General features: G+C 36.6%; 3 protein-coding genes across 5 annotated transcripts; all 3 read right to left on the reverse strand.

Moving 5' to 3' along the window:
- Nucleotides 1-5: 5 nt before the first annotated feature.
- LOC127565081 (lysosomal alpha-mannosidase) lies at nt 6-4768 on the reverse strand. 2 transcript variants are annotated; one of them, XM_052002156.1, is made up of 10 exons: nt 4434-4768; nt 3642-4012; nt 3381-3586; nt 3186-3322; nt 2657-2790; nt 1934-2565; nt 1650-1867; nt 1170-1581; nt 671-1113; nt 6-606 (listed from the first exon to the last, which is right to left on the reverse strand). In XM_052002156.1, exons 1-10 carry the CDS (start codon nt 4554-4556, stop codon nt 43-45), a joined length of 3240 nt encoding a protein of 1079 aa, XP_051858116.1. In that variant the 5' UTR covers nt 4557-4768; the 3' UTR covers nt 6-42. The 2 variants fall into 2 exon arrangements, with proteins under 2 accessions (XP_051858116.1, XP_051858115.1); XM_052002155.1 differs by lacking the exon at nt 2657-2790 and adding an exon at nt 2952-3085.
- Nucleotides 4769-5925: 1157 nt separating this feature from the next.
- On the reverse strand, nt 5926-24797 carry LOC127565158 (thrombospondin type-1 domain-containing protein 4). 2 transcript variants are annotated; one of them, XM_052002446.1, is made up of 11 exons: nt 24593-24797; nt 20465-20538; nt 20264-20333; nt 19632-20191; nt 15536-15717; nt 15255-15418; nt 8428-8629; nt 8187-8368; nt 7057-8058; nt 6842-6992; nt 5926-6463 (listed from the first exon to the last, which is right to left on the reverse strand). In XM_052002446.1, exons 2-11 carry the CDS (start codon nt 20488-20490, stop codon nt 6318-6320), a joined length of 2685 nt encoding a protein of 894 aa, XP_051858406.1. In that variant the 5' UTR covers nt 20491-20538; nt 24593-24797; the 3' UTR covers nt 5926-6317. The 2 variants fall into 2 exon arrangements, with proteins under 2 accessions (XP_051858406.1, XP_051858407.1); XM_052002447.1 differs by lacking the exons at nt 15255-15418; nt 15536-15717; nt 19632-20191; ... (1 more) ...; nt 20465-20538; nt 24593-24797 and adding an exon at nt 12388-12559.
- LOC127565159 (uncharacterized) lies at nt 15976-16955 on the reverse strand. The gene is made up of 2 exons (XM_052002448.1): nt 16838-16955; nt 15976-16768 (listed from the first exon to the last, which is right to left on the reverse strand). Exons 1-2 carry the CDS (start codon nt 16886-16888, stop codon nt 16088-16090), a joined length of 732 nt encoding a protein of 243 aa, XP_051858408.1. The 5' UTR covers nt 16889-16955; the 3' UTR covers nt 15976-16087.
- Nucleotides 24798-25339: the final 542 nt, after the last annotated feature.

Here is a 25339-nt window from a genome sequence, read left to right on the forward strand (position 1 = left end):
CTTTGAAGATCTATTTATTTATAGAATATTTTATAGCGGGTATTATTCTAGATATATGACAAAAGTACGAATTTCCATGGGACTTAACTCGATCAAATATTTGGCGCGGTCATTTGCTGGTACATATGCTTTATTAGCGCTCTTCCTTTCGTCTTGGGTAGTGCGTTCTCTGTGCATAGTAAAATGTCTATTGTTAGCACTGCGTCTAATGCGATTGCTTTCGGCTCCCAATTCTCCGGTTTCCAAGGCTTCATTTGAATATTTGACGCCCAGTAGAGGTTTAGCTGCATCCAGTAGGTGAACCCTATTCGATTGCTTCTTGAATACGCCATATGCGTTATAGCTCTCATCTTCTGGATCAGGTACAAACTCGAAGCGTCGGTGCTCGTCTAGCCACGCATTTCCATCTAATGTTGTTTCCCTCATATCAACAATGTTGAAACCACCCAGTACATCCTTGACATTGAACTGCACATACTTGGAGTAGTTAGAATCCTCATCTTTTTCAAGAATATGCTCAAATCGAACAAGTAGTTCGTTATCGTGCCATGGCTCCAAGGTTAGCAGATGCGCTGATTTTGGGAGGGTTGATGAAATTCCAGTATACTGTAGAAAAAATTATAGATGCAATATACTGCTTTCTGTTATTCGTAAACTCAACGATACTTACCGAGTTGGTAAACTCACTGAGCCACTGTTGTTGGGTGTATTCCTTCATATTGCTGAAAAATTTCCATGATGGCAACAAGGTCTCCAACTGCACTAAACGCTCCATTGCTTTAAGGGATATATCCTCGCGCATCAAAGATGCACCAATAAACAAATGGTTCTTGCCCCTGGCAATCAGTCCGATGCCGTATTCAGTTTCGTTGAGGGCTTCGCCAACACCAAATGCATCGTCGTGCAACAGACGACGGTGAACCATTAACTCCAAGGCACCGTCTTGCATGGAGCTACCTCCTTGTGCCCTGTCGGTTAGGATCGCCATACGTGCCGTTGAGTCCTCTAGAGCGATTTTTGTTGTCACTGGATAATAGTTACCCGAGACGCTTTCATGAAGCTTTAGATTCCAAGTATCACGATGATCTCGTTGGCGTTTTATCATTTCTCGGCCTAAGGGATACATTATTTATCGAATTTAAGTACAGTTTCCAAAATTATTGGCTTACCATTGGAATCGGTATAGAAAATGCCTTCTGATTTAATATCCGAATTGAAACGAGTAATAATCTCCTTTCCGTTACCATCTTCAATGGGAATTGGGCCCACCAACCACTCGAACTCGGCATAGTTTCTTCCGTTATAGATGCGTACCACTTGACTAATCCAATCATTGAATTTCTGATGCACCTCGTGTACCAAGGAGCCCTTATACGCATCAATAGAAACGTGATCTGTGGCGAAATGTAATTTGCCCTCCTTGGGGCGGAAGATGTAAGCGCCAGATGAACGATTTAGAAACTCCTTATTGTTTCCAATTTCCCCTTCATAGTACAGAAATTCCTGGGAAATCATTCTTGTCATGCCATCGGCCGACGCTTGTGAAAGAAAACCGTTCGTATCAAAAGTTAAATTGAAGTTCTATAATGAAATTGGGCATTTGATTATTACGATTAGTTGAGAAATACACATTGGATATTGTTCATTACCTTGTCTCCAATCACGGTGTAACTCGTTGATTTCTTTGGTAAAGATTTGGGTTTCTTATGAGCTGTGTCATCAGATTTCTCAATAAAATATGTCTTAAATCCAACGGCTGGTAAATTTGAGGCCAAGAACACAAGCTCATAAATGGCACTAGAATTTCTTTGCTTGATTGACAGCACAGGTGCAGGTATTGGGACCACTTGGGTTGGCAAACTTTTACCTAGATGTGGACCGATACGAGTTGTTCATTATATTTCATAATACGCAATGTATTATAAATCCTTACCAGAGGAATCTGTTACGACGTAATTGTAATCGAGCACAGGTATTCTCACGTATTCATTGGTACGATGAGCCAAAGGATTATAGAGTGTTAAAGCAAATCGGGAGCTGGACTCGGATGTGCTACAACTAGTTATATTCAGAAGCGAGCAAGTTTTTAGTTCCAATGGATAATTTGTTGATGTCTCCTGACTGGATCCCTTTGACAGTTGATTTAAAACAGATCTGATATTGGTGGAACAAGCACGGAAGGCAACACTTAATCGTTTTGCATAATCTAGAGCAACCTTTTCCTTCTCCGTTCCAGTAACCGCATCGTGGTGCTGCATTATTCCCATCGTTTCACGCATAAAATTCAAATGTGGATCAAACTCTGCCGATTGCTGTGGGGCAAGAGCACTAAGCTGCTTGCAGACCTGTAGGAAATGATTGCCGTCTCTCTCGAAGCGCTTCAGAGTTGGTCGCGAGGTGAAGTAACCGGTCCAGTAAGCATGTGGATCGGATGCGTATGGGAAGAAGTCGTCGCTCTTTGTAGGCCACGAAATGCCAGCATCATGCAGGGATTTCAAGTAACACGATGGCGTTGAATACAACAGGTTTATTTTCGAGCCATTGGCCTGGCGTTCATTGGCATACCTTAAGAGGGATGGTACATAGAAGCATATTGGAGCGTGCTTACTTTCTCTTACAAGCTACCTTGAAGTGAAGGAAAGCCCCTGCTACTCACTTGATCAGTTTATCCAGATTCTTATACCACATATCAGCATTCTGGTAATGGAAATCCTCACCCATGGTAATAAGAACATTATTAGTTCTATAACCTTCCGCCATCTTTGTAACAAACTCAAAGAATGCATCGATCTATACACAAAAAGTAGTTGACCTTATTATTTAGAATCTTAGGATTAGGTTAGCTGGATTGATGGACTGAACCAAATGAGTAGGAGAGGCTTTCGCTAACAATTGGACAAAGCGATAATAATCAAACATACACATACGCATATACATATAGGAACATTTACCGTATCAATTTGTCGAGATTCTTGTAATAAACTTGAGCAGCTTGATAAGTGAAATCGCCACCCATGGTAATGATGATATTGTTGGTACGATAATAGGTGCTTTGAGTTTTAGCGTATTCCAAAAACTCATCAACCTGATGAAGTTTCAGAAATGGAATTGGGGTAAGACGGTAGACAATGGAAAAGGTAACATTAACCTGAACCGAAGCAATTCAATCGACAATTAACTCTTACCTTCTCCTTGACATTATTGTCTGGACTATGTTTACCATCGATAATAGGTTGATCGGAGCACAGAATATCAAAGCAGAATCCGTCCGGTGCTTGATAATTGTTATATAGTGCCCCAGAGAATAAATCAGCTTTCTCCCCTAGAATCGAACACTAACTGTAAAATTTCTTTTATATTAAATTCTTTCACAATGTTACCCAAATTTTCGGAACCATGCCATATCATTTCGGCGTTTTGTGTCATCAAACGTTCGTCCTTATCCTGGTAATCCAACCGTCCGAAAAACATACCATCAAATCCCATTTGTGCAAACATGGATGCCATCTCTCGTGAATGTCCAAACGGATCGATTTGCCAGCCAATCTTGGGTCTGCCGCATTCTCCAAAGGTATCATTCAATAACCTGCAATTTACAATTCATATTCATTAATGTTTTGGAAGGTTAAATTTAAATTTACCTTAAACCCCATGCAAATTGATCTATTACGCTTTGATAATGCGTGGTTGCCTCATCATTCATACTCCAGGCTCCACCTATGAATTCCAAGCGTCCCTCGTTTACCAGCATTTTCACCTTGTCCTGCAGTTCCTCCGTCTGTTCCTTCCACCATTTGAAGAAAAATGCGGACTCAACATAAATGAATCGTTTTTCGGGATCTCTTAATAAGGATTCCACCACCGAATCAATAATGTATTGCACCCCAGCCTTCTGAATTTGGGTCTCACTTCCATAATAATATTGATCGACAGTCTTAAGCCAACCCACATCGTCATGGGTATGAGCAATAAGATGTACATTCAGCATATTTGGTTTTGTTGGATGGCAGCTCTAAAGTAAACATTAAATATTTATTGAATTGCATTAGTCAAAACAAATAAGATGCCAGATAACTTGAATCTTGAAACAATTATAAGTCGCTAAAAATCGCATGAAATTTGATTTCCGAAAACAATCACGGCTCTGCTCTCTCTCTCTCTTTCTCTCTCTCTCTCTTGTTGTGAATACCGCTGATAAGGAGATATTAGCAAAAGAGAATACTAGCTGACACCAATAAAAGTACTCGTCAACAACAAGCACACAGGGAAAGTATTAGTATATGTGCATTAATTTATACTATGGATGTATGTATATGTATATGTATATACATACGCAGTTGCGATAAGAGAGGGCTCGGTTGGCCGGCACAATTGCATGTAATGGGGGTAAAAGATTGATTTTCTGGCTTTTATTTTTTAATTGTGACACGTACCTTATATCCACATTGTGGTTCTGGATCGGATTTAGGTGCACCCTTAATATGTCTGAGCTCAACATTATGCGTGAAGCTGAGTACATAAAGTAATGTTAAACAAATTCCAATTGTTTTTGACATTGCAAACGTATGCTGTTGATGGCGCTAAACTAAGTGCGTTCAAGTCGCAGTTCTTGCTTTTATAGGCAGTTAAGTTCAATTTGTGTGTACTATGTACTTGGATTACGATAAGAGAAAACAATTAGCTTAGCTGAAGTGCCTTCTTAAGTGTATGATTATCAGCGCAGCCGGCAACAACCGGACGCGTGAACAACTCTGACCGTACTCTTATTGTTGAGATGAGGGCTTAAGCGCAATAGCGCTGAGCGTGCAATTGAGTGAAATATTCAACGCCATGCGCAGGTTGCTCACAATTTATATATCCACAAAGCAGAGAGTTGGCAATGACGTCACTACTTTAAAAACGCATATACATATGTAAGTGAAAGTAAATGTAAACATTTCAATAATACTACAACAATTCTTACAGAATTTCACAGTAAAAAGTACTAATTATGGGTTTTTTCCTTAATTACAAATTTAAGTAGTACGATGGAAATTAAAGTGCGTCATTGACTGCTGTTTGTTTTGTGTAACGAGTGAATCTTCATTAAAACGTTACATGCTCTCTACTCTCTACTCTCGGTCGTTGTCACTCGGTCTGTGAATATGGCGTCGTGTGCTCCCAATACTCAAAGTACATCGTTCATACAATTGCTAGTTTATTTATGTATATTAAATAAACCGCAGGACAAATATTACATTGCTTAATATCACGATATCATTTAATAATTGGACTCTCTTTGAAAATAACTTGTTCGATTTGTGGAAGTACTTCTTCGATCGGTGGCTTCGCAGCCACACGACTGTTTGCGTCGGCCAGAAAAAGTTCGCTCTCTTTCACAAATATCTATGTCAACACTTGGTGGAACGTGTTGATGTATTTTCTCTACACACCGTTGACAAAGGAAACAAAATGTCATCAATATTACAAGAATGCAACCACAAATCAGTAAAACCATCGGAAGTTTCCACCAGATATCATCATGAACGAAATTATTGACCGCCTCCGATTCAAAACCTTTAATAGATGCGTAGCATTCTTCCGGTGTGATAAGCTTCTCTCCCCAAGATCTGAGTGCTTTTTTTGAGTGCTGTTTAATGCTACTTTTTGGAAACTGTTCCCTACATTGTGTGCAAACTTTATTAAACCATATGGTGCACCGCTTACTCTTAGGATTGTAGTTGCACAAATGTTGCATATTCAGTCAGTTGAATAGTCAACCAAAATCTTTATACTTTTTTACCTCAATGAACCATTTGATGGGAATATGTATTTTATTTATTTAAAGTTACTGCAATACCTTGACATGAAAGTATCTGAAATAGAGACTTAACTTAAATCCCATACTCGTCATTCTATTTTAAAAATAAGTCAGTAGTTAAATATTTATTATAAAGTTATGCGAAAATTGTATATCTTTAATTGTGGCACTTCAAACAACATCAGGTTCAACATTTATCATATGTGAGATATTTTTAGTACATTTGTTTTTATTTTTTATATTAAGTTTTCTTGTTTTACGTATGTTTTACCGTACTTAAATAATATAATTAATATGTAAATGCGTTCGTATGTTAAATTGGAATCCACACTGAGAATTTGCAGCTAGGTAAAAATTGATACTTAATATATGGATATACATATGAATGTATTTACGAGTAGTTATGAACCTTTAGGGATAAATGTAAGATTTTGCTTCAAGATCACTTTCGTTTCATTTTTGTGTGCGTGAAATAAAGCTACACTTTGTTAAACAGAGCTCTATAATCGAATACGATTTAATGGAGTTTTGTGCAGGAAATACAGCAATTCTCGCGATAATAATCATAGCTGCATAACTTCGCCTGTACAGCCCATTTACAGTTAGGAAAATGATCCGAGCATTCCGTGGCTTCATCGTTTTGGATTAGTTCGTTAGTTAGATCTGCGAAAAAAATGTCATAATTAGATGAAGTTGTATGCAGATAAATAATGCACTAATGCACTTTAAATAATAATTTTTTTATCGAATTCTTGTTTTAAATAGTTGCTCTTATTAATAGGCGAACTTAAGAATGAACACTTAAAAAAATATAGGTATTTTCAAAGTTATAAGTATATTGAAACTTTTTGCAAACTATTGTTTTTGCAAATGAATATGTTCGTAGTTCAATTACAACGAAAATGATGCATTAAACGGCAACTTTTAATCAACTGTTGCAAGTCAGCATTGGGAAAACTCCTGACTCCTATCAGTTTATTAAATCAAGGTTTTGTTTACTTAAATATATTTGAGTGTAAAAACAAATGTTTTATTTATTACCTTCGCACTTCTGCGTATTACAATTACGATAGATGTGTTCCCTTAGCGCATATCTGCACTTAGTAGATTCTCGCAGAGCATTCAGCTTCTCGTCGTACTCAAGACACTTGACACTTCGCCGTTGAGTGCCTCCGTCACAGGATCTGGTGCACTACGAAACATAAATAATTTCACAATGAATTCCAATAGTTCAATGAACTTACAGTATGACTTACCTCTGACCACTCCGAATAATGCCAACGAGGCGCACAATAGGCAACTTCGTCATGTGAGCACTTCTCCATTACTTGGGGCTTTAAATCTGCCTTACATTCCTCATCATCGGTGATAAGTTGATTCTTAATACAAAGCACCGGCCGACTACGGGTTAGGTTGAAGCAATCTCCGCTACATGGTGACCACGGGCCCATGAACCAGTCTCCTACATCACATGCAGTTTGAGTACAGGGTCGCCTATTCTCCGGTATGTCTCGGGGATCGCAACGCTCGGCCTTAGTTTTGGGTCGGTCACAGAAAATGGTGCGATACTGTATACCAGGTCCACACGAAGTAGAACAATACTGATTCCACTCGGACATTAACCAAACTGCATCACCCAATTTCTTTTGAGTCCTGCTTCGAGCGACATGTGTACCATTTATGGAATCGGAATGAGAATGCATGCGATATCGACCGGAATTGCGACGTCGACCTTTAGGGCACTCGCACTGCTTCTCACTGGGCGGCTGTTCCTCCATGCAAGCTGCTTTGTCCACATGAATCACGATGCCAGATGCCAGCTCTTGAACACAATTCAAATCACGACGGCGCACTGCCTCGCCGTGCTGGCAACGGCACTCGCCCCAGTCATCCATACGCCAATAGGCGGGACATGGCTGAGTGTTGCAGTGCAGCAGATTCTCATTGAGGACAGGTTTTTCTGAGTGGCTGCAACGACGCTGCGACCAATAACGCACAGGATTCTCGCGGACACAACGCACAATTGGGGTTTGGGTACCGCCGCCACAGGATTTCGTGCATGAACTAAAGCCAACCACTTTCCAGTTGAATTTTCGCTTGCGTCGTTGGCTACTTGACGAGCTGCCGTCCTCATTTCCACCACCTGATTTCAAGAAGCCATCGCTGCTTTCCAGTGACATTTCGTTCTCCTCAGAGTCTGATACAATTGGGAGCAAGTACTCATACTTAATGCCCGGATTCATTAAATTACTATATACCTGTGTAGAACATTGGCAAATGTAAGTGAATTGAAATTGTTTTTTATTTACATACTAGAAGAGTTTGTTCTCCAGTTTCAATATAACATATACGACTATATACTGAAAAATAAAAATGAGTTTCTTACCAAAAGTTCTATAGCGTCTTTGATAGGTCCCGTGCAAGTGATCCATTCTGTTACACCCTCTCCATTTTGAACGCCATCGATACGGTGATAGTCGAATGTAGCGCCAACAGCCTCATAGGAGCCGCTCTCAGATACTTCATTCTCTCCATTGAATATGCTCTTCTGTTCGCTTGTGCGCAAGACTATAGAAATATTGTAAGATCAAGATTAGTTTCCAGATATGTTAAGCCCCAAGACTTACCAAGTAAATTTGCACTATTTTTAAGTTCAGTAATCGAAATATTTGAGGCTCCAGCAGGAATTGTGGACACATGCACATAGGCGTCCTCCGGCAGTGGATCACGTGTAAATATCCCAGTTACGGGTCGGCAAAGCAAGCCACCGCAGCTAACTGAACCACTATTCGCATACAAGCCTTTTATGGAGCCATTTGCCAGTACGGCCTGAAAAGAACATCGTTTAGATTAGTCAATTCGTTGAGATAAACAGCTATGGCGCAAGGAGAACCGAATGTTTGCAAAAAGCCAATTCGCAATTAAGTAAATGAAATGTGTATATATGTAAGTAGAAGAATATTAAAACTTTGTGCCAAGAGGAAACGTTTATAACAGACAAAAGGAAGCATGTCCGACCCCATGAAGTATATACATACATATATTTATTGTTGATCGGCGTCAACGCCTGCGTCGATATCGACAACAGTGATACCAATTTGTCCTTTTACCGGACAGATCTATCCTGTTTTTAACGCTTCATCCGGAAAAAATTGAAAATCATCCTTGATTTTCCATCCGGAAATCTGTCCTTTTTTAAATCTAATATAAATTCTTTTTTTTTCTAAAATAGTTGCTTTCGCGCTCCAATTTAATTTTATCAAAATTTTAAATATTAAATTAAAAATGCCAAAAGAAAAGTATAAGCTAAAGTTTCGGGATTGCTGGCCAAGAAGCTGCAATAGCTATGATATGTTTATAGCCCAGCATTGTGCTATTGAGCCGGTTGGCCACCTAAGAGAATTGGTAAAAACACATTTTGACCCCAAGAAGGTTAAATTGCACAGAACCAAGTGCACTAACCTTATTAAAAATGTAGTGTCTGTGCACTTTAATGAAGATCTGCGTCTTGACCTGGGCAACGAAAAGTTCAGTCTGTTAATTAATGAGTCTAGCGATATAAGCATAACCAATTTGAATAACATATAAAAAGAGATTTGTATTTGGGATATTTGAATCCAATTTGTGAAATTAAAAAGGGAAAATTGATGATGCAACAGAGGTAATAATTCGCCGAACCTGTACAGATTTTGTGACTAAATTGATCAATAAATTAAAGCAGAGGTAAATATGTTACTTGATATAAATTTTAGTTTTGAACTACAAAAAATGTTTGGATGTATTTCAGATTTCCGGACAATTATCCCGCATTAAAACAAGTAAGAAAGCTACAGTCGAGTGTGATCGACTGTGAGATACCCGCTACCTATTTTGAATAAAAGCAATATATTTTGCAGTATTATTCTCATAATATACCAAAAATACTACAAAAATATTAAAAAAATATACCAAGTTATATATTTGGTATATCGATATAGTCCAGCATTGAAAATATACCATAGACGGCACAATATACCAGATTGTCAGCCAAAGCAACTAACTTTAATAACTTCCACAATTTTTATCTGATCGCAGCCAAATTTACAGCAGTCATAACTACTATAGTTATTATTGTATATACCAAATTAGCAACTCTAGCTTTAAAATTACATTTTTTATTGGCAAAAATTTGAAACAAACTTGATCTGCGTGCAAACATAACAACTGCTGTCGAAAAAAAATTATAGCTCTATCTCTTATAGTCTCTGAGATCTAGGTGTTCATACGGACAGACGGACAGACACACAGACGGACAGACGGACATGGCTAGATCGTCTCGGCTGTTGACGCTGATCAAGAATATATATACCTTATAGAGTCGGAGATGCCTCCTTCTACCTGTTACATACATTTCCTGTCGGCACAAAGTTATAATACCCTTCTACCCTATGGGTAGCGGGTATAAAAATGGACGCATTTTCGGTAGATCGTATTTTGAAATCCAAAAAGGATTCTGCAGGCAACAACCTTTTTCTATTCTTTTATAATATTTTCATCCTATTTTTCATGTTTTTATACCCAGAGAATTTGGTTGCGATCAGATAAATATTGTCGAAGTTATTAAAGAAATACTTTTGTATGGACAAAAACGCCTACTTACTAGGGGTCTTAGTTGCTTTGGCTGACAATCTGGTATATTGTGCCGTCTAAGGTATATTTTGAATGCGGTACTACACCGATATACCACATATACCATTTGGTATATTTTTAGTATTTTTGTCGTATATTCGGTATATTTTGAGAATAATACCGCAAAATATATTACTTTTATTTAAAATAGGTAGCGGGTACACTCGACTGTAGCTTTCTTACTTGTTTCACTCCCATCTTCCCCCAAGAAAATAAATAAAACCGATAGCAAGCAAAACTTTAAAATTAGTGAATCGATTTTGGTACAAGCAATAAATTCTATAGTTTATATATATTCTACATATTTGGTTGCGATCAAAGTTAAACGAATAAGTAATTCAAAAAAGGAATCGTTTTATAAAATCCGAATAAAGTGACGAATTAACCGAACCAAAATATTTCATTTTTTTACGTGAGTGTTTCTTGAAAATCTCAACACAATGGAATTATAAGTTTTTATACCCGCTACCCATAGGGTAGAAGGGTATTATAACTTTGTGCCGACAGGAAATGTATGTAACAGGTAAAAGGAGGCATCTCCGACCCTATAAAGTATATATATTCATGATCAGCGTCAACAGCCGAGACGATCTAGCCATGTCCGTCTGTCCGTCTGTGTGTCTGTGTGTCTGTGTGTCCGTCCGTCTGTCCGTATGAACACCTAGATCTCAGAGACTACGAGAGATAGAGCTATAATTTTTTTTCGACAGCATTTGTTATGTTTGCACGCAGATCAAGTTTGTTTCAAATTTTTGCCACGCCCACTTCCGCCCCCGCAAATCAAAAAAATCGAATAACAAGCGTAATTTTAAAGCTAGAGTTGCAAATTTTGGTATATATAATAATAACTATAGTAGTTATGATTCCTGAAAATTTGGTTGCGATCAGATAAAAATTGTCGAAGTTATAAAAGAAATACTTTTGTATGGGCAAAAACGCCTACTTATAAGGGTCTTAGTTACTTTGGCTGACAATCTATTATATTGAGCCAATTTAATTTTAATAGTAATATTTAAATATTTGTTGCACTAGGTGGTTTTCATAAAACTGTCATTGTGTCGTGTAACTAGGTCATAACGACTCTAAAATCAACAATAAATTTAAAAGTCGGACTGACGCACATTCCAGATCCGTCATTATAGCAATGACGAGTGTGCTCAACTGTAAGATACCCGCTACCCTTTTTTAATAAAATAAATATATTGCTGTATTAATTTTAAAATATACCGAATTAATATACCACAAAAATGCTAAAAATATGTCAAAGTTTATTTTAGGTATATTGATACAGTGCTACATTCAAAATATACCATAGAGTGCAAAATATACCAAATTGTCAGTCAAAGAATCTAAGAACCCATTGTAGGCGTTTTCTCCATTCAAAAGTTGTTTTTTAATATCTTCGACATTTTTTTCTAATCGCAGCCTACAGGAATAGTAAAGACTATAGATAGAACAAATTATATCTCTATCTCTTATAGTCTCTGAGATCTAGGTGTTCAGACGGACAAACGGTCATGACTATATCGTTTTGGCTGTTGACCCTGATCAAGAATATATATACTTTGTAGGGTCGGCGATGCCTCCTTGTGCGTGTTACATCCATTGCCGGTAGGAAAAGTTATAATACCCTTCTATGCTATGGGTAGCGGGTATTAAAAAACTACACTCTATGATTTAGATAATGGGCTCTCAGCGTGCACGGTTGCCATATTCGGTACATTTCAACCAAAAATGGAACATTTTAATTGGCTGGTACATAATTTATTTCAGGTGGTACACAATTTTATTGCATGCAAGTTGATAAACCTTTGGTAATTGTACTATTATGCATAAGTGATGACAAATTGCAAAGAATTCTTATACGATATGATTGTAAATCGCAACCATCTCCAACGATAATAACAACATAAACTCACCACACACGTCAACGCCAGGTGCCAGAACCAAGAGCAAGGCATATCGAATAGATTCTTCAGACGTATTCGGGATGATTTGTAATACTTAAACCGTTTGATCTAACAAATCTTTTTTGTTTATTGCTTGCTCTACCTTAATGTTTTATTAAGATATTATCGTACTGAAAATATACACATATGTATATGTAAACAAAGAGCAGATGCTATCGCAATCCAAAAATTAAACTCTAAATCACACCCGAGTAAATTTCTAAATATTAAGTACGAGAAACAAGCTTTGATAATGTTCCATTTGAACTTGAATTATACTCGACTCTAAGTGTCAGATGCTTCCGGGATAAGTGCAAATTGCCAATATGCCAGCGAAGTCTTATAGTGAAACGTTAAACTCATAAATAGCCGATCGCTGAGTGCTGCGCGACTATCATCGGTCTATACAACACCATTACGAATGGAGAGATAATTCTCATTTAATGGCATTGAGGCAACGGCAGCATTTGACGCACTTTTGCATATTTACGATGGCTACATTTCACTTGGTTGTTGCTCTTTCGTTGTTGGTTGTTTACGACGTGACCAGCGCAAGATTAAAGTGCTTTACCATACCCTCTATGGTAAACACAAGGGGTATATTTATTTTCTACTATTGAAATTTTATGATCAATACACTTTAGAACCATTTAAAATTGTTTTTTTCGTTGCATACTTTACAGCTAGCTGAATAAAATTTCGAAAGAGCATCCAAAAGTCGCACACATACTCGTAAGATTTTAGTCAACGTACATATTGTATTCCTTTTAACGAACTTGAAATTATATTTGTATTGGCCTAGATAGTCCTGTCAGTGATCAAGGTGATCCACCTTGAATGCACATTTATAAGGGACCATGATGAAATATTCTATTAAGATTAGCATAAAGTATGCTCGCAAAATTAGTTTTGATTGTCTTTAGAACGAGCAGCAAAACGTTGAAGTAGTAATCTGATCCTAACTAGCTTTTGACGAGGAAGAGATTTTCCGATTACGAGTGAATCACTTAATTATGTGGCAAACACATTACAAAACCTCTCATAAATTCGAGTTTATTTAAGTGACAGATTAATGTGTTAATAGGCTATTTAACACTGGCAGAAATTGAGTCATAAATTAAATGCTGATAAGCTTCTTATACATTTAAGATTATAAACCCAAACCTATTTCTTTTATCAGCACTATAGATATTGAAAAAAATTTATGTTTGGACTACTTAAAAATATTCGCAGTGTTAGATGGCATAAACTGGGGCTAAAGACATTGACACACAAGTGGAGCAGTTTCATTAAAATAGCCATAAAACTAAAAGCTTATATTATAAAAATAATCGGGAGATTAAGAACATGGCATTACAATGACTAACTATACGAGTCCATCTGTTTACATATAATATTTTATATTTGGTATTGCGACATGATGCAGCTTTCTTATGCAGAGAATAATAGAATACAGATTCAGAGAATGACGTAGCTCTTCATACCAATAAGTAAAAAAAAAAAAAAAATAAAAAAAATTCCTACATTACGCTCTGAATGTCGCAAATGGATTTAATTAAAGACATTCCAAGATCTTTGTATACATACATATATAATAATTAAAATTAGGCCTAATGTATTATGATTTTGTAGGCTCAAGTGAAATTCTCAAGTGTTTCACAATGCCTACAAAGTTGCAAATTCAAAGGCAAAAAAAAATGAAGAAAATCTCGAATGAATATTTGAAATTAGAACAGTCTTTGACATTTATAAGTATAGTTTTCACATTAGTTATCCCTTAGAACTTGATTTATGTCGTTTTTGGAATATTAGACCGCCATTCACGTTCACACACTTTGCAATACTATATTATATTTATCAAATCAACAATTAAACAAACACGATTACACCATTTAGAAGAACAATAACAGTTGAAAAGAGCTACTACTCATGTAGCATGTAGCGATCGAACACAATTTATTCCAAACCCATCTCGATCCATTCAAAATATTTGAACTAGTTTGATCTTCGATTGGTGTGCGACGACGTATGCGATTCTATCAAGTGATAGAGATAGGCGTGTGTTGCGTGCTTCGATTCGCGTTGCTTACTAAATATTCGGCAAAGCGATCCATTTATTTCTAAAGAGTTTTCATAACTCAGAGTGCGTGTGTGCGGGTGTTTGACTGTGCGAGTGTGTGTGCGTACACAATCGGCACTCTTGTTGTGCCCGATGCCTAGAAGAGTATGGACAGTTTAGTATCGAGTATTCGACTCAGTCAGTGTGTATTAGGTGACACACATACAATCACACTTCTGCACACATATGTACATACCTACACCGCAGCTCTTCAATTTTGTTTTTGTCTTTGCACTGAAAATGGCGTTGACTAGCCAAAAAGGTCGATGCACACAATGTGATTGACTCGGAAATACCCTGAGACATTTCTCATCTGCATACTACTGTATGTATTAGTTATTCAGTAATCAATCAGATATACCCATTTGCACTCACGGTACAGGGTGTAAAAGGCTTAATGAAGAACAGCACTATTGAAGACACATAGATATATTCTGTAATTGAGATTGCTTTTTGATTTCTGCGACTGAGACACTACGAATAACTAATGACTATCTTGTATTCATTTGCATTTACATGCTATGCGAAAAATAATAAAAATGCTGAATACTAATGGAACGAGTATACAATTGGGTCTACTTGTTAATTAATGGACCTATTCGTAGCACAATACTTGTGCGGTTCACATTGACTGCCAGTTAGTTACTACTATATATCTTCAGATAATAGAAGTAGCAGGGGTTCTCGTAATTGTTCGTTTTATTTTATTAACATTCACCTTGCAAATGCCGTCGACACACATAGCACGGCTCGCGTAAGTGGACTTGGATCGATAATACTCCGCCGGACGTTGACAAGGTGTTCCATCAATAACGGTATCGTTGAGAGTGGCAAAGTATTTCATGCCTAACGGCTTGCAGTTCAGTTCACACTCGGCATCATCTGATCAAGAGAAATTATGGAAACAAATCACAAATAATATCGTTAAATCTTATATCGTATACGATTACAATATCAAAACATAAATAGTAAGTCTTGTATTAAGAGAACATATTCTACCTTTTATATACGGCTCCCAGCTGTATTGTTGACCCTGGAAATCAACTTTATCGTAAGCAGCACACTGATATGCACGTATATCATCCGATTCGAGTGGGCATGGCACATCATTGCACAACTGATAGCGCTTCGATAGTCCAACACAGCTGTCACTCGGATATGTTTTGCTAGTTGCAGAGTTTCTGTAAAAAAAATAATCACAAAGCATTGAATACAAAACTGTTTTAAAGAATATAATAATATGGAATAATAAATTTTCCACTTTGCAATAATTAAAAACATATTAAATCATTATTGATAATTTACATTTTTAATAGACCAACATCTTGTCTGGCTCGATTTGTTCGACAAATTTAACACAAATTCTAAATAAACAAGTTTCGTATCTCTGATCTTGTTTGCGAATCTCTGCTAACTAATAATGAAAAACCCCCCGAAATAAATCAGTTTCTCATAAACTTCAGTTCTTTTTGTGTTTAAAATGTTTTTGTTTATTACAATTATTGAAGCGAATAATCGTTGATGTTGATTATGATACGAAAAAAGAGAGATTTAATTAGTTTCAGTAAATTTCTTTTGCAAGAATTCAGTCAATGGAGGATTTCCGGGATTTGTGATCTCATAGAGAGCCTTCTGCTTATCTTCAATGGACACTTCATCGGGAATGGCGGCTTCGGCTTGGGCCTTCAGAGCCTTGATTTCGCTACCGAACTGAGCCTCAGGATCGGCAAGGACCTTGGTGAAGAACTCAACAGCACTCTTCAGATCGTGGTTAATCTTTGGTAGAGAGTCCTTTTTCAGGAAGCTGACAAATTCGGGACTGAAAGTCTTTTCGATGTTCAGGAAACCATTTTTCTTAGCCTCGAAATCGGTCAGTTGAAGGAAACCCTCCAGTTCAGCAACGGCCTTGTCAGCATCAGCCTTGTGCTCATCGCCCTTCAGGTTCTTGTAAAAGCTAATGGCAGCGTTAATATCATCAGTGAGTTGAGCATTCTGCAATTTGGATTGAACAAAGGTGCCAAACTCAGGAGAGAATTGCTGGGGAACTTCCTGAATCAGCTTTTGTTTTTCATCGAAGTTCTCGGTCTTCAAGGCAGATTCATAGATTCCGATCAGTTTCTGAAGATCTTCCTTATGGGAACCATCGTCAGCGGCAACGAATTTCTCATACTTTTGTAGCTGGTCGCGAATATGGTTATTTAGTCCTTCCACTGGTTCCTCGGAAAGTACACACTTTAAAAGAAGTAATCCTAAATTGAGATTCTGTTCGTAGAATTAATGGTCATCTAGTAGTCGACCTACCTGCACAACAAGTGCCAGCGATAGAAGGCAAATTTGAAACAATTTTGACATTGTGGAATAAAACTTGAATGCACAACAACCCGAACGCGTTGATCGCCGGAAACTCACAGTATTTTAAAACTCAGGTCTCGTATTTATAGCAAAATCTGTTCTCAGCGTTGGGGGTTTTTGGTTGTTGTGGTCGATCATCAACACAAGCGTACAAAGTCTGGCATTGTTCAGATTCGCCTTGTTGAGATTTCTCTTTAACTCAAAACAAGTCCAAAAAGTAGTGTGAGACAAGTATGACAAGTAAGACTCATAAAATCGATATAGCTTGACTATGAAATACCCTATTCTCCCTTCGCAGAGATATTGAATTCAATAATAATAATCGATTCAACTATTCGGATGCAGTATCGGATTTAATACAGTATTAAAAAGATATACATTAATTATAAATCTAAATGAAATAGAAGGCGTTATGGAAGACTCTTTGCATTCATATATAAAAATAGATTGTTTACCTGTGCAGAATACCCGGTGTTCAATATGAAAAATCATAATCAACAATATGTATTTGGGTTTTGTTGAATTATTCAGTTATTCCTTCATTAAGGGTGATGTTGCGAAACGAGAACCGTCCGTCTGGGACTTAATTTCTTCTAACGGCAAAAATATACAATTTCTTTTACTACATATGATACTGGTTTCTGTGCCATGATATTTCTATCTATTTTATAAGCCAATACAGACGAACTAACGTTCGCAAACATAGTAGATTAGTTAAATCAATAATTATCTATTTCAGACTATGATAAAAAAAAACGCCAAATTGATTTTTTATGTACATTTGACGGAAAAATACAAACAATCTACATGCAGATGATCAGTCAGCAAGATAATCAAATACCCTGTAGAAGACAACAACTCGAGAAAAAGTGCCTGTGATTAGAATATTTGTATTTTAAATAATCACAGACAACACAGTTTCAGGCAGATTAAAAATATGTGGGTCTGGAGAAATTTCATACATATTGTTTAAAGAATTGAGTAATATGTCAACTATGAGAGTATGTCGCAGTTTTCAAGACTCTGTCGTAAATATATTCGAAATGTTGACAAAATAATTAGCATGATTTACTCTTCAGGTAAAAAGTACACTAGCCGTTTAACGAAGAGATCGTAAAACGAACAACTATGTTGAAGAATACCGACTATTTAATACGCTTTTAAATAAGTATATCAGTTCAATTATCAATTATGATTCTATAAGTGTAATACTCCCAGACATATGGATGGATTATGGATATTGAGAAAAAAAACTAGGCTTTTGAAACCCATAGAGAATACAGATCACGAATATATGGCCATATATAATGGGAACAAAAATAAAAACTTCGTGACAACATTTGAATTCCCTAATTATTGCAAAGTGTACAAGAAAAACCCAAGCTCAAGGCAAAAACCAGTTTGCAGTGATGACTAAAAATCAACAGTTGCAGACTCTACCCATGATACAATATACACATATATCTATATGCATATACATATACAACAAGATTATAGTGTATCCCAAAAAGAATGAAAACATCAATAGAGTTTCAGATCATATAATCCCTCTACTAAATGTAAGCTTAACAAAAAAGTTTATCAATAAAAGTACTTACAGAATAATAAATCACTTGTTTACAAAACATGTTCTTATATGAAAATTTTCCTTACAAGAGGCAATTTTATTATTGTTGTGGGGGATTTAATGGATATTTTACGTTCACAATGTCACGCAGATCATGATAACACAGTCGTAGTCAGCGTGATCTGGCTCTTAAATTGTTTTTGAGTAGTCGATTTACAATACTATATGTGATGTTATACTTAGTAGAGGTCAGTTTGCTTATAAGCATTAATAATGACGTCGTTAAATTAGAATTGCTAATTGAATAGTGAAAAAGAACAAATGAGTTGGTATCACCGATCCGAAGGTTACACAAGCCTGGTACTGCTTCTGTTCATATGCATATACATATATCATAAACGAAATGAGCATTTCTGTGACGTCGAATACGACATTCGCACACATTTAAAGTGAAAAAAACACATATAGTATAGAATGTATGTAACAGCCAGAAGAAGTCATCTCTGACCCCATAAAGCTTGATGAGCGTCAACAGACGAAACGATATAGACATGTCTATCTGTCTGTTCCTATGAAACACTGGATCTCTATAAGGGATATAGGAGATAGACCTATAATTTTCGACAGCACTTGTCTACGCAGATCAAGTTTATGTCGACAAAAATCAAATAGCAAGCGTAATTTTGAAGATAGAAACGCGATAGCACTTATAATAAAAACTACAATATGATTCCTGGTTGCGATCTGATTAAATTTGAGAAATACTCTATATGATAGAAAACGCTTACTGCAACTAATGGGGTCTCAGCTGCTTTGCTTGACAATATGGTATGTATAGTGCTCTATGGTATATTTTGAATGTAGTACTATATCAATATACCAAATATAGTCGTCGGTATATAGAATATGAATATTGTTATATTGAAAAATATGGAAAATGGTTTTATTGAAAAAAGATAGCGGAAATCTCACAGTCGAGCACACTCGATTGTAGCATTCTTATAAGTTTTTGTTTTAACTAAAGTTTAAATATATTGCTCTTGACTACAATGATACCATGGCTCATTTTGGATAATTGTTCGATTTTCAAGATAATCACAAAAAATTAAAGCAGTGTACTTTACCACCCTAAATAGAAATATAATATGTTTATTGAATATTCATGAATGTACATACCGGTCAATACATTTTCGTATTTGGTGCATCACACCGCCTCCACAACTCCGCGAACACTCGCTCCATGGACTCCAACTTGCCCATCTTGGATAAGGCCGCATCTTGGGCTTTGACTTCTTGGTTGTGGATGTTGTTGTTGTTGCACTAGTGCTAGTCATGGATGGACTCCCAGATGGAGTCGGTATCGGCTCAGTTGCCTGAGGTGTAGCTAATGTTGGTATCGAAGTCGAAGTCGTTGTCGTTGTAGTTGTGGTTGCCGACGTTGTCGAGATGTCTGTTGGATTAGATGACATAGTGTTACTGACGTGTTCCTGACGCGCATTGCTCAGGTTACGAAGTAGAATCGTATGCGATGGTACCGTTGGCTCCAATCCATCGTTGGCTTTCATCGAGGTGGTTTCGTTCTCCACATATACCTCATTTATACTGGAATTTTGTTTTCCTAATGGTTGTTTATTTATGCGCCATAAATTTGCTGGCTCTATAGATGATTTCCACTTTGTGAATTTTTTCCGATCCGACTTATGTTTATTATGTGTGTTTAGCCATTCTTGATGTTTCTATAATGTGCAAAATAAAGAGCCCAATTTATTCCTCAGCACAAAATATTCATATAGAATAAGTATTTATACCTTTATGCGTTCTAGAGTTGATGAATCCGCTACTATTAATTGGGCTAAGGCTGCAACAATTAGGCAAGTGCTGCGAAATATAAATTTTATATAGCTTATATGAAAATATGCAATTAGGATAGAATACTTCGAGAAATTTTAACAACCATTATTGGAAGAAGTTTTCTTTACACATTTTTAATTTTTTTAGCTGAAACTTACGTAAATATATAAACAAAATTTGCCATTGTATTGCATTCATCGAGCGTGAACTACATATGTAAATTGTTTGAAATCTGAAAGAAAAAATAAAAAACCAAAAACATCTCAATTAGCACTAAAATATAGAAATTGGTTTTCACACCTAAATCTTTAGATACAGCAGAAGCAGTGACCGGGCTTTATGAGTTTATTAACCCAATCTATCATGAAGATAAGCATGAATATTAAGAGTTTCCTCCCCTCATAACTGAGAGCTTTCACTTCGTTCGATATTGTAATGATTGGCAATTTGTGTGTAATCTAAACGGTAGCTATGGGAATTATTTAGGCTATTAATTAGTAATTCACAGTAGATGGATTTTCCGTTAAAATGCAATTAAAATAATATATCAAAATGCATTCAAGTATCATCGACTTTTTAGAGCTTCACAAACTATACCCTAGTATTATTTGAAAAGTGCAATAAATTATTAATCATTTGTAGACGCTAAAATTCTAAATTAAACTGCGATATCTCTAAAAGATTATTCGTACATGTGCATTCTTCTTTTTAACGACATATTTCGAGTGTATAGTTTATTTTACGGATGCTTTTACGCATAGCTGAGCCTAGCAAAAAATAAAAATGGAAAAGAGCAAAATAATAATGAGAAAGACCGCATTGAAACATGTGATCATTAATCTGCTCGTAATTTGCGTTGACTGCGACAGAGTTTGACACGCCCATCCCTCATCTATAATGAGCTCAGCTCGACTCAGTTTAGCTCAACTCAGCGCAGTTCAGTTAATTTCAGTTCGGCTCAGACGAACGAACCGATACGAAACTTTACGAAACATTTACATTGGCACATTGTCTACTATGTGCTGTGTTCCCAACGGTCTGCCAACGATTTGAACAGTCGGGTGCGACCGAATTAACTGCGTAGATTGACTTTTTGTGATAGCATCTGAAATTTTCGGGATGAAAAGAGAATATTATCGCATGCTCATCGGAAGTCGTTAGAACGAATAGACTGGGGCCTATGTTTCAACACAAACAACACACATACCTCTATATATCCGAATACAGTGAAACTTCCCATAGCGAACACCTCTATTATGCGGACACCCCAGTCAAGTGTACTCTTATTCTGTTACACTCACTTTTTTATTATTGCATATTGAACTCAATTGGGGAGGCCACTCCTGTCGGTGAGACCGTACTTTTCCGCCCTAAAGAGATTTCACTGTATATTAATCTCAACATATTTATTAGGTTTATTATTTTGTGATTCAAAATAAAAAGAACGCAATATATCCTTCTATCTGAAATTTATTATCATGCATCCTTTCGTTAATTCGAATTGATATTCGAAGTAAATATGGAAAATGACCAGTTGTTGTACATATGTATGTATGAATGTACATATACTGCACATATAAAATACATATTGTAGTTTCAGCAAATCGCCCGTGACCATGCTACAAAAAATTGAAACAAACGCGATAGCGAAATCGACAGCACAAGCATTTGTTGGTATCGTTAAATAATTTGGACATTTTTGAGTAATCGTGTTTGTGTGCATGTGTATGGTGTGTAGTTCACATGAGAAGGGTGTGTTCACAGAGAACTTCACCCAGTTCTGATATACTCATATACTGGCTAAATAGATTCGTCTGAAATGCTATAGTCATAGTACTATTGACCTTCATGGTGACTAATTCCCAAAGTGAATGTTTCAAAATTTGGCATTTGCTACTTATACCCCAGTTTGTCCATAATAGGAATTCTTCGCATATTCGTATTGTTACATGAGAATCTTTTTAGGTGGGTTAAGGTTGGAAACGTGGAAATTGAACAGCCACCGATCAACTAGAACCATCTTGCGTGTTTTGCTATATAGAGCAGAACAAATAACCTTTGTGGTCTCGCACACTAGTCGAAGATCACCCAATTTGGCTTTGTCATATTGGATGCCACCTTTTTGACACCCTGGCACAGAAACAATGATTAGGATGACGAGTTAAGTGGACATTTGTAATGCAATCAGTTGCAACAAAGCTCCAATAACTTCTATGAAATGTTGCTTATAATCAAAGTATCCGCATTTTTAAACTCAGTCGCAGTTAAGAGCAACTTAATTTGATAGATATGCATGCATACATATTAATTGATTTGTATTTGCCAAGAAAGTTACTCAAAACATTGACAGCTGTATGAATGCGCAAATGTGTATGCATCTTAGTTTACTGGTGTGTGTGTGTGTGTTTACTCGTATGTTGCTCGGATGCTTAATGAGATGCAGAGAGTGCATCAGCGTTAAGTAACATTAATGAACCCGCGCACTTCTCAAATATGTGTCAATCGGCCCATTCCCATTTCAATTCCATTCATTTGTCAATAGACTCAATGCGCGACGGACACACTGACGGAGGAACAGACAGAGAGAAAAACGCACAAATACACACATATGTATTTGAAATTCATATTTTAATGTTTACAAACATACGAGTACAGTGGCACTTGAAGTTGTGAACAGTCTCTTACAAATTTAAATACTGTGAGAAGTGCCAACTTAACTAGACACATACGTATACGCAAGCGTGTATGTGTAAACATACATTTGTAAATACTTCAATGAAAGCGACAAATGAATAGATCGGATATACTTAAAGTGAATCCATACGGAAATCGAGACACTTGAATATAATTCGCATGAAAAGAACAAATGCCGCATTCTCGCATTCGTACTGCATTTGAAGTTCTTAAGTCTCTTCCATATATGTTGCATACATACATATGTATCCTACGATTATTTATGGTTATATTTGTATCTCTTTAAGCATGTGCGCCCAGCTCGTATGAGTTCCCGCTCAACTCTGCGAATAATTTGTGAATGACCCAAATATAAAACATTGCTTTTTAATCGATCTCCGGCAAACATTTAAATTAACAATAAACAAACAAATAAAATGCAAAACAGCCGGCTATCGTTCCTCAACATTCCGCATATCATTTCGAAACATTATAATTTATTGTTGTAAATACTGTAATGAATCGAATAACGGAAGCATATGAACCAGATTCGCTGCATTGAAATCGATTTTCGTTTTAATTGTGAATTCATTCAAGTTTGAGAAAGTCAAATATGAATGTAAAATCGCCAACAGTAAAAGCGCTTAGAGAAAATCATCTAACAGGAAAATATTCTACAAGAATACAGCACAAACTTAAACCATTTCTAATCTTTAAGTTTAATCACATTACTATAAACTATACCAGTAATAACATTTTGTGACATCATGCCCCTCGACGTCAGATTAATGGGTATGGTCGAATGCTACCTACAAAACTTAATGTCTTCATTCGAAGCCATCCACAATGATCTGGGTGCCATTGTCTTCGCGAAGACAATAAACTTGTAAGATTGATTGATGCACTTGAAAATTATGGCAGGAGGCCGAGGCAGAGGCAGAGGCAGTAATGTCATTGGGCCATAAGTGCATTTTGTAATTGTGACGTTGCGATGAAATGCTTACAGCTATCAAATTCAATATATTTCAATCTTTTTCTCTGTTTTTTTTTTTTTCTCATATTTCTTATGATGCAGCTTAGCACTGTTGCACTTTCAATTCATTATACTTGCCCCTGCCACAAATACGAACACGAAAAGTTGCAGAGGCACACTTCGATTGTATGCAAAAGGGGTTTACTTTAAATTCACTTTCATTATGGATTTATTGTTGTAATTCCGATTGTAAGCTTCTTAATTTGGGTGCTTTTACCTTTTGAATATATCCAAGTTTTGTGATTCAGTTCATCACTACTCTAAATGGTATAACTTTTTAATTTCACATAACCTACACAAGCAGAGTATTTTAGTAATTATAGAATCTATTAATTCAAAATATAAATTTTTTATTACAATTTCACAAAGCATATTTCAAATAATTTAACAATTACCCGCAAATGTATTTGCATAATTCTTGACTTGTTTTTAAGTTGTTAACATAATTTTTCATTTGGATCATAACAAAAATGTATCTTAGAATGTAAATAATTATTTTTGAACAAAATAAATCTTATAACTCGATTTTATATTTTTGTTTTTTTTTTCGAACGGAAGCATAAGCTATAATGATGCTTACCCACAAATAGCGATGAACAATTTGCTTTTTAATTGATCAAATTTCTCACTAAATATTCACTAAAACATAGTTAAACATCAATGTCGTTGTGCCTAGCTACGTTGATGAATCTCATAATTCATACAACCAATATGTAGACTTAATGTAATCAACTGAAAACAATCACACAATAATTAATCATATCAAAAATGAAATGATTAGTTCGCTAGAAGAAATCGATGGTGCCGGGAGATATAGGGGAGGACGAGATAGCGCTTAGACTAATATTTTTGTTTTAAACCGCCTCCAAAAAAAGTGTTAAATACGACTTTGTTCCCGTTATATTTTCGTTTCAATTAAAGCCGTCGTCATCATCGCGTGGTACGCAAATCCAAACTAAAATCGCTGGGAAATCGTTTTGGGAATTGAAGCGCGATGAAGACAGCCTCAGTTGCTGCCTCTGCCACAGGCACAGTGACTGCGCAGTCGCCGCCGACGCAGACGCCAGCATTGGGCAGCTACTGCCTGGCGACACAGAACTGTAAAAGCGGGGGAGGTGGGCGGTGGCTGCGTCCATGTCGGTCTCGGTGACGATGGCTTCGCAGTAGTAGCTAGGCTGGCGACGGCGCGCGCCCAAAAAGTTTGGATGATGCGTGCTTACATTGCGAACGCACAACATTCATGGAAGTGTGAGGGCGAGAGTGTGTGCATGTGTGTGAGTTGCGAGTGCGCGTATTAGTGTGAGTGCTAGAGCAGAGAAGGAATCAA

This window comes from Drosophila albomicans, chromosome 2L (genome assembly GCF_009650485.2).
Source record: "Drosophila albomicans strain 15112-1751.03 chromosome 2L, ASM965048v2, whole genome shotgun sequence".
NCBI lineage: Eukaryota > Metazoa > Arthropoda > Insecta > Diptera > Drosophilidae > Drosophila > Drosophila albomicans.